The sequence below is a fragment of the Stegostoma tigrinum genome, chromosome 4 (genome assembly GCF_030684315.1).
Source record: "Stegostoma tigrinum isolate sSteTig4 chromosome 4, sSteTig4.hap1, whole genome shotgun sequence".
Lineage (NCBI taxonomy): Eukaryota > Metazoa > Chordata > Chondrichthyes > Orectolobiformes > Stegostomatidae > Stegostoma > Stegostoma tigrinum.
Window position 1 is genome coordinate 119,127,367 of NC_081357.1, and position 10,290 is coordinate 119,137,656.

Consider the following 10,290-nt stretch of genomic DNA (forward strand, 5'->3'; position numbering starts at 1 on the left):
CCTTGACTGGAGACATTCTACAAACTGTTTTTTTGCTCAATTCTAGTTAACTTTCTACTCCTTTAATTTGACCGGTCTTATGACAACTCAGTTGGAAGAAAGCTTTCAATCAGTTAAAAACTGACCAGGCTGGTTAATATATTTTCTGTTAAGTATAAAACAAAACAGGACACATGGCACGTCAGAGAAAGCTACTTTGCAGCATGGATTAATCTTGGGTAGTAACACAACGGTAGTGGTAAGTTAGTCATATTCCTTTTCTGTAATATCAAAACATGAAAAAAAAACACAAAGGATATAATCAGAGGAATGAAGTGGCCTATAGACATCTCCACGACCAGTCAATTGTTTAGTACTCTTCAAACAGCAGGAAATTTAAGCCCTGCTTCGACATTCCTATGAAGTTTGTATTACTGGCAGAAAGGAAAATTCCTTTAAAGTGAATTTAATTATTTTGGTTTTATTACTGCAAGTAATAATGGCTCAGTTACCACAGGCTCCTAATATTCTGACAAGTCATAAAATCAAATTTCAAAGTGTGACAACAGCTCCAATGAAATTCCAGAGATGTTAATTAACAGCAGAGCATAGAAACAGTAAACTTTTTGTTTTGAGTACTTGGACAAAATTGAATGTTAAAAAAAAATAGATCTGGTTCAGTGGTATTGCATATTAAAAAACACTCCGAAAGAAGGCAGTACTTTGCGCACTCATTAATGTATCTAACTACAAGCGAATTAGGTCCTTCTCTTTCATAGGGTATGAGCTGTTCATGTTACAATTTTAACCAGCAGTGGGCTCTGTGCCAAAACATACAAGACTGCAGTGCCTAGCAAAACACAGTCTGCCAACATTACAGAGATAATAGGAATTGCAGGTGCTGGCGAATCTGAGACAACAAACTATAGAGTTGGATGAACACAGCAGGCCAAGCAGCATCAGAGGAGCACAAAAGCTGACGTTTCTGATGAAGGGTATAGGCACGAAACTTCAGCTTTTGTGATCCTAAGATGGTGCTTGGCCTGCTGTGTTCATCCAGCTCTACACTTTGTTATCTCTGCCAACATTACAAGCCAGCAGCGTACAGAAACAGCACAACAGGTGAAGAGAAAAGACAACACATCTACTAAGAATAAGAGATTTACAACAAAAATTAAGCTGTAAAATTTAGCCTGTTGCATTGCAATCTAGATTCTGAATTAACTAAAACATCTGCTACAAACCCCAATTTAGCAATTCCATCACTCCAAAGCCTTACAAGATGACTTAGAGCAAGATCAAAAACTATCCAGAGAAAATCCTGGCAAGTTCACACTGAGCAATTTTTAAAAGAATGTGGTGATTTTAGTACGCTCAGCCATACCAAGCAAAAACAATAGCTTGAATTTTGCTGTATTAATAACAGCAAGGATGTTAATGTTCTCCATTAGTAGTGTAAAATACAGCAACACATGATATCCACCGCCACGCTATTAAATCAAAGAAGTTCAGAAGTCTCTACCGCCTCCTCCATGGGGGCGTGGGTGGGACGGGGGCTTGCTGGCAGGATCTACGTAAGGATTAGTGTATCAATGTAAATTATGGGTAGCTGCTCATTTTTGGTCAAAAGATAGTTTCTAGATATGACAGGTTCTTCAAACTGATTGATTAAAGAGCCTCAGTTCAGCTTTCACCATTCAGAAAGCCAGAAACCAACTCCACTCCCACACGCCCCCACCCCCATCTTGGTACCACCTGGAAAAGTTTGGTCTGTTTCAAGATTCTCCTCCCTTGGAGTCAAGTCCACACTCAGCAGAAATATGCCTCCTTAATACTAAAAACTTCAAATGGTGCCACCCCTTAAGTTTAATTCCACAAAAATATAACATATTTGTATAATCTCTGCTTCACGAAACTCCCTAGCAGCTAGGTATCATTTCAATAAACATACTCTGCATTTCATCTAAGGCTAATATATCCTTCTTAAAATGAGACATCCAAAACCTGGGCCAGTACAAAAACAAAACAGGATTGCCATATACAAAATGTTTGCATATTAACAACATATCAAATAAACTTCCTGCTCTTCCTGCAATCCAAAGCTTCCAAACTTAAAATATTACTCACTGGTGTCAAACAAGCTTTTGACCAATGTTGCTCTGTGCTTGGCTCACAGGGACTGATACGTTGTCATTTCAAAATGCTTTGACAGACGATAATAAGAGAGCCAAGTGACAGACGTTCCCCAGAGCTTAAGAACACACATTCATTTTGACACCTTGATGCCACATCCATAACATTATTTGTGTGCTATTTGAAAGTAATAGAACAGTACGCACCATCACCGTAACAAACTTTCAGGAAAGTTACTGAAAAATTGAGGTGTTAAAGTCTCAAAGCTGAGGACTGTCTCTTTCGTTTGGTTTACTATTTCTAATTCTGCCCAGCATCTCAACCCCACCCAAATACAAATGTTAGGCAAAACCAAGAACTTCGTCTGAACAAAGATAGTAACAAAAGGTTTCCTGCACACAGAGGACATTCTAAGCAATGACAAGAACAGTACTTCTGGACAGAAACATTACAATGTCCAGGTTCAAACTATAACATGAAGAAAAACGGCACAGGAATGAGAATACTGGGCCACGTTAAGCAGTTACAAAAACAAAAAATGTGGACAGTACATGGTCGAGTTCACACTTTAGTGGTCTGAGTGTTTTCAGACAGTCAGTGAAGCTGGTAACGCTCAATTTGGGCTCTTTGACTTCACAGTTGCTGGCGGGGGGGGGGGGGGGGGGGGAGGAAGTGGAGAGAAGAGAGAGAGCGAGAGAAGACTCTCCTCAAGGTAACATGCCAGGCCATAAATAACAGAAACATCAACAGGCAGACAGAGGGAGGGAAGGTGAAGAGGAGAAATAAGAGCAGAGAGTCGGGCAAGGAAAAAATAAGTAAGAGACAGATAGAGGAGAAAGAGAAATGAAGAGACAGATAGGAGGGGTACAAGAAGAATTAAGAAGGGGGAGGAAGGAGGAGAGGAGAATGTGTGCTACTTGTGACTCAGTATGGACAGCTCCTTGAGCACTCGTATTTTCCCGGAGGCGTCTTTCCGGCGCTTTTCCCTGATCAGATCTTGCAGGCTGGCGAAGTTGAGCGTGTGCACCCAGTTGTCCGAGAGGTGCAGCTTGAGGAAGTAGCGGCGCTCCCCCACGCCGCCCCCTTGCACCTCTCCGCCGGCCTTGAACTCCCGCTTCCCGAAGCGGCACCAGGCGGCGAAGCTCTCGGAGTCGGTCCAGCAGACGTCGCGGCCCTTGAGGCCGAGGTGACCGCGGGCGTTCTGCACCACCAGCTCGGGCGGCAGGGCCCGGTAACGGTACCAGGTGTTGACGATGCGGCCTGCCCTGCCTCCGCCGACCTCGGCCAAGTGGTCGAGCCGGATCTCCTGGTGCTGGAGGTGCACCACCTGGTCGCCGCCGACGTAGACGGCCCAGTGGGCGGCCTGACCGTTCACCGTGAGCTCCAGCAAGTCCCCGGCCCGGCAGCGGGGCAGCAAGCTGTTGAGCGAGTACACCTCCAGGTCCTGGTTGCCGCTCAGTTTGGAGAAGATGCACTCCTGGCGGCAGAAGGCGGAATACTCCAGCTCTCCGGCGCCACCGCCCCCTGCCGGCACCTCCGGACCCACCGCCGCCGCCTCGTCCCCGGCCGGGCTCGGCTCCCTCCACTGCAGCTCGGCCGGCGCCGCACGCTCGTCCGCCTCATCCTCCTCGTCCGAGAAAAAGTAGGCGACCCCCACCCGCAGCTCGTCCTTCTCCAAGCCCGAGGGGTCGCCGGTGGGCAGCTCGCTGTAGTTCAGGTGGGTGATCCGGTCGATTTGATTTCCCATCGATGGCACATGGAGACGGACCGGACCCGCAGAGAGGACGGGGCAGAAACCGAGAGGGAAAAATAAAAAGAAATGGAAACCTGGATTAAAATATAAAAAAAAAGAGAGAAATAAAAACAAAAGCAGAGAAAGAGAGCGAGATGCACACAAATAACACTCCTAGAATTGTTTCTCCAACCCACCTCTTGCAAGCACACAAATAATAGCTCCTGGAATTGTCTCTCCAATGTACCTTCACCTCTTGCAGAGGCACAAATGTACCTTTGGGAATTGTTTCTCCAATACACCTTCACCTCTCTCACAAACGTAACTCCCGGGAATTGTTTCTCCACCCACTTCCACCTGCCCCCACCCCCGCTCTCTCTCTCTCTCTAGTAGACACACAAATGTAGCTTTTGGAACTGTTTCTCTCTCACACACACTCTCTCTTTCCCTATTCATTCCACTCCACCTGCTCCGAGATATTATTGTACACTTCTGGGAAAGGTGGGTCCTGAACACCTCTCTCAAAAACACACGCCTGTGGATGTTTAAAAACCACCTGAAATCGGACAATTCCGACTGAGCAACTCTCCTGCAGAACTCCGCTTCTGAACTGCTGCATCGCTGAGAAATGAAACGCCGCCTTAAAAAAGGTATCGAAAGCTTTTTGTTTTTTTTTGAAAAAAAAATCACCCCTTCCTCCCCAACCCCATCCACGAAGTCGGTCAATTTTGTGCGCTCTCCAGGCAAAATTTCACCTCGAATAGGCTTCACTCCCAACTACTCATAAAGAGACACCCTCTCTACCCACCCCCCAACAAGATGCAGATCGACGGGTTTCGTTTCGAGAAAAGCTGCCCGAACTTACCTGGCGCCCAGCTCCTCCCGCTGCCCCCCTCTCCTCCTGCTCAATGTGGGGAGGGGAGCTCGGTCTCAGCGCTCGATCCACGCTGTCCTAGGGGTGACACAGACAGTTTCCCTCTGAAGCGCTGCACATGTAGCGAGCTGTGTTCCTGCTCCCGCCTCCCGCCCTCATTCATTCGCCTGCTCCACATTCTCCCAAACGCTGGGAGCTCCCCTGATTGTTCCGACCCGGCTTGTCAATCAAAACAACTGGCAGCCCGACTCTCGGAACTCCCCCCTTGTTCGAGGGGGCGGAGAGGCCAGGACATTCTGTTCAATCCGATCGCAGAGGGATCCAACTTCCGCCGTGTTCTGCGAAAATAAAAACGCAGTTGACCGAAACAACTTTACAACAGAACAAAAAAAAACATGTTCGTCTTTCATAGTGTTGGCGATCGCTGTGCACTTTTGACTGCAGAATGCAATAGGGTCGCCCCAACCACAATTGACTGCATCAGTTTGTCTGTTTCATTCCCCACGACATTGCTTCCCGACAAAAAAGCGAATCGCGTTGGTAGGGCACATTACCGTAATGTAATACTTGCGGTTCAATTCGGCACAAACTTCGCAGTGGTGACGGTCAATCTCAATTAAGGATGCATGCTCTCGAATTTACGGTTAAACCTTGCCCACGAACAACATCCTGAAAGTCTATAAAGGTAGCTCTGCCCACTAAACGTTCGCGTTGTCCCCAGCACGGAAACGTTACGATAAGTTGGGGAAATTCTTAAAGGCAAATTCAGTTCGATTATTAGCAAGTCTAATGCAGAAAGTGGCTTCGGTGATTTTAACTTCCATAATTAAGAAATAATTATTCAGTTATTATTTTGTTTGTTTTTTTCAATAAACTCTTAAAGGTAAAACACCATTGATATGTTGATTTTTTTACAGATATGAGGCTGAAAGCGCGAGGAATACACTGGTAATACAAGGTTCTCAACACCGTATATAGTTTATTAATATTCATCCTAATCTACAATATATGAGAAACTTTACATCTCCGAGAAGAACAAAGAACACCGCACATACCTCCTGTCTGAAATTGTATCCTCTCAAATCATTCACAATGCAATCCCAAAGTCTGTGACTGCCAAAAGCCCTGTATGATGACAGCATCTTTCACAAGTGAAAGTCTAAAAAAAAGTGAATCTCAGCTAGAACCAGAAAATGCTTTTGTACGCAAGAGGTATTCTTTACAAAGAGAAAATAAATCATCCTAGGGTGTAAACATTTTCTTGTAAGATGCAAGAGAAGATATCAAACAAGTAACATGCAGTTTTGGCAATTATGAGGAAAGGTATTTTCTAGTCAACCTGTTCAGAGACGTTATTTCACACTTCTGGAGTGGTGTGACTTGTATTCCAGTCTCCTGGTCCAGAGATAGGAACATTAACACTAAAGTTTTTGCGCTAAATGCCGAAAGCCACTTAATCAAAAAACTAGATGTCACTAGACCATATAGAACATTACATCACAGTACAGGCCCTTCGGCCCTCAATGTTGCGCTGACCTGTGAAACCAATCTGAAATCCATCTAACCCACACTATTCCGTTATCATCCATATGTTTATCCAATGATTATTTAAATGCTCTTAAAGTTGTTGAGTCTACTACTGTTGCAGGCAGGGCATTCCATGCCCTTACTACTCTCTGAGTAAAGAATCTACCTTTGACATCTGTCCTTTATCTATTACCCCTCAATTTAAACCTATGTCCCCTCGTGCTAGCCATCACCATCCAAGGAAGAAGGCTGTCACTGTCCACCGTATCTAATCCTCTGATCATCTTGTATGTCTCTATTAAGTCACCTCTTAACCTTCTCTCTAACGAAAATAGCCTCAAGTCCCTCAGCCTTTCCTCATAGGACCTTCCCTCCATACCAGGCAACATCCTGGTAAATCTCCTCTTCCAATGCTTCGACATCCTTCCTATAATGCGGCGACCAGAACTGTATGCAATACTCCAAGTGCAGTCACACCAGAGTTTTGTACAGCTGCAATATGACCTCATGGCTCCGAGATTCAATCCCTCTACCAATAAAACCTAACACACCGTACGCCTTCTTAACAGCCCTATCAACCTGGGTTGCAACTTTCAGGCATCTATGTACATGGACACTGAGATCCCTCTGCTCGTCCACACTACCAAGAATCTTACCATTAGCCCAGTACTCTGTATTCTGATAGTCCTTCCACAGTGAATCACCTCACACTTTTCCGCATTAAACTCCATTTGCCATCTCTCAGCCCAGCTCTGCAGCTTATCTATGTCTGTCTGCAACCTGCAACATTCTTCTGCACCATCTACAACTCCACCGACTTTAGTGTCATCTGCAAATTTACTACCCATCCTGCTACGCCCTCATCTATGTCATTTATAAAAATGACAAACAGCAGTGGTCTCAAAACAGAACCTTGTGGTACACCACTAGTAACTGAACTCCAGGATGAACATTTCCCATCAACCACCACCCTCTGTCTTCCTCCAGCTAGCCAATTTCTGATCCAAGCCACTAAACCACCCTCAATCCCATGCCTCAGAATTTTATGCAATAGCCTATTGTGGATAACCTTATCAAATGCTTAACTGAAAACCATACACACCACATCAACCGGTTTACTCTTGTCTACCTGTTTGGTCACCTTCTCAAAGAACTCAATAAGGTTTGTGAGGCACGACCTACCCTTCACAAAACCGTGTTGACTATCCCTAATCAAATTATTCCTTTCTAGACGATTATAAATCCTACCTCTTATAATCCTTTCTAACACTTTACCCACAACAGAAGTAAGGCTCACTGGTCTGTAATTACCAAGGTTGTCTCTACTCCCCTTCTTGAACAAGGGGACAATATTTGCTATCCTCCAATCTTGTGGCACTATTCCTGTAGACAATGACGACATAAAGAACAAAGCTAACGGCTCTGTAATCTCCTCCCTAGCTTCCCAGAGAATCCTAGGTTAAATCCCATCTGGCCCAGGGAACTTATCTATTTTCGCATTTTGCAGAATTGCTAACACCTCCTTATGAACTTCAATCCCGTCTAGTCTAATAGCCTGTATCTCAGTATTCTCGACAACATTGTCTTTTTCCTTTGTGAATACTGACGAAAAATATTCATTTAGCTCTTCTTCGGACTCCACACACAAGTTCCCACCACTGTCGTGGACTGGCCCTAATCTTACTCGAGACATTCTTTTATTCCTGACATACCTATAGAAAGCTTCAGAGTTTTCCTTGATCCTTGGTATAGCTAAGATAGCCAACAACACAGCAGAAAGACTATAAGCTGAAGAACATTAGGAGATACCAGAGATGTAAACTGAATGTAGGAAATGGATAGAGGTAGATAATCAGTCTTAAAGTGGAGAAAGAACTGGGCATTTGATTTGTTGAAGGCTCCACATCAGGGATTTAGGAGTAAGCCAGTTCACCTGCGGAATTAATTTATCATTCAATTTGATCCTGGCTGAGTGTTGACTTAACTCTGCCTATCGATCTTTGCCCCATATCCATTAATATCTTTTGCCACCAACATCTATGAGTCTCATATTTCAAGTTAACAATTTTTCATCAACTGCCTGGAAGTGTACTGAAAATATCTACCACCCTCGTGCAAAAGTGCTTCTTACAACTCTCCTAAATGGTTTGCCTCTAATATTTCAGCTGTCCACCTTAGCCCTAGATACCCCAATAGGTGGAAATATCTTTTATCTCCATGCTCACCTTGACTAATCATTAATTAATCATCTAAATTACAAGAAATATAACACAATTTTCTTGCAGTTTCTTCTTTAGAATTCATTCTTGTAAACCTATTCTGCACACCTCCAAGGTCATTGTGTCTTTCCTCAAGTGAACTCCAAGTGCTGTCTAACGAATGTTTTGTGCAGGAGCAGCATGATTTATAACCTCAACTAATCTACTTCTGTAGATAATGACTGACATTCCATTAACTTTGTGTAATTATTTTGCTTCATGATCCGGGTAGACAGAACTCCTCTGTTCTGTTATCTAAATCAGGTACCGTGAATAGTTCATGCCTAACACAACTCAGTGTTTGACACTATTAGTGAGATCATGCCATTTACATTTTTGGCACATTTCTTTTCCTCTCAATCTCATGTCATTTTGTCAATCTCCTAAGCATGTTAGTAATTTGTCTACAATTCCATGAGCTGAAAAATCTCTGATATTTGGTATCTTACCTAATACAAAGGAAAACAGTCGTGGTTGTTGAAAGTCAATCATCTGAGGCACTGGATATCTCTGCAGGAGTTCCTCAGGATAGTATGCTAAAACCAATCATTTTGAGCTATTTCATTAATGATTCTCCTTCTATCATTATGTCAGAGGTGGGGATTTCCTGATTGTACAAAGTTCAGTCCCACTAATGACACCTTAGATACTAAAACACAGCTTGTCCATATACAACGAGACATGGATAACTCAGGCTTGAGCTGAAGAGCAGCAAGTAACATTCACATTATACAAGTGCCAGACAATGACTACTTCCAGCAAGCGAGGAACTAACTGTGTAAGCTTGACATTTAGTAACATCACTGTTGTGAATCCTCTACTATCAACATTGTGGGGCGTGTGGTTGTCATTGATCAGAATCTGAATTGGACCAGTCATATACATACTGTGGCCAAAAAGACAGGACAGGTGCTGGAAATTCTGCAGCCAGTAACTCAGCTCTTGATTCTCCAAAGCCTGTCTATTTTCCATAAGGTACAAGTCATTGGGGTCATGAAATATTCTCAACTTGCCTTGATGGGTACAGCTCCAACCTCAAGAACCTCAACATAATCCAAGACAAAGCAGCCTGCATGAAAGGTCTCGCCGCTACCACCTTAAACATTCACTCTATCCACCACCAAAGCACATTGACAGTAGGGCATACCATCAACAATATGCCCTGCAGCTTCTCTCTCAGTCTTTTTGACCACATCTTGCAAACCCACAACCTCTCCTACCTAGAATGATGAGGATGGTAAATGAGTAGGAACTTCACCTCCTGCATGCTCCTGTAAAAATAGACAACATCCTAATGAGCGACTATATCACATTGATCAACTCTCACTGTAGCAAAGTCCTGGAATTACCAACTGCAGTGTGGGTGTATTTATACCACATGGAATACAGCAGTTCAAGAGCTGCAGATCATCACCGCCTTCTCAAGAATAATTAGGGGTGGACAATAAATGCTGGCCTAGACAATGACACCGCAATCATGCGAAAGAATTTTTTTGAAAAATTCAGTTATGTTCATTAGGCAAAATCCATCTTTTATAAAGTTATGCTTAATCTCTCTCACCAGCTGAAGTCTCAAGATGTTTAGTCACTTCATCCTTAATTATAAACTCCAGTCATTTTCTACCATAAGATGGTAGACGTCTAATTAACTGTTTTTCATCTTTCACCATACCTAAATATCAGTATGTCATGTGTAATTTTTCAGTCTGAAAGATACGCTGTTAAAAGTGCTTTGGATGATTATATTAAGGCAACTGCAGTACTGTTACCAACTTCTGATTAATCTA

The 10,290-nt window shown here is 43.5% G+C and overlaps 1 protein-coding gene across 1 annotated transcript; it reads right to left on the minus strand.

The window, feature by feature from the left end:
• Nucleotides 1–444: 444 nt before the first annotated feature.
• Nucleotides 445–5,367, minus strand: lratd1 (LRAT domain containing 1). Its single transcript, XM_048530419.2, has 3 exons — nucleotides 5,273–5,367; nucleotides 4,710–5,056; nucleotides 445–3,939 (listed from the first exon to the last, which is right to left on the minus strand). Exon 3 carries the CDS (start codon nucleotides 3,857–3,859, stop codon nucleotides 3,026–3,028), a length of 834 nt encoding a protein of 277 aa, XP_048386376.1. The 5' UTR covers nucleotides 3,860–3,939; nucleotides 4,710–5,056; nucleotides 5,273–5,367; the 3' UTR covers nucleotides 445–3,025.
• Between the last annotated feature and the right edge of the window lie 4,923 nt (nucleotides 5,368–10,290).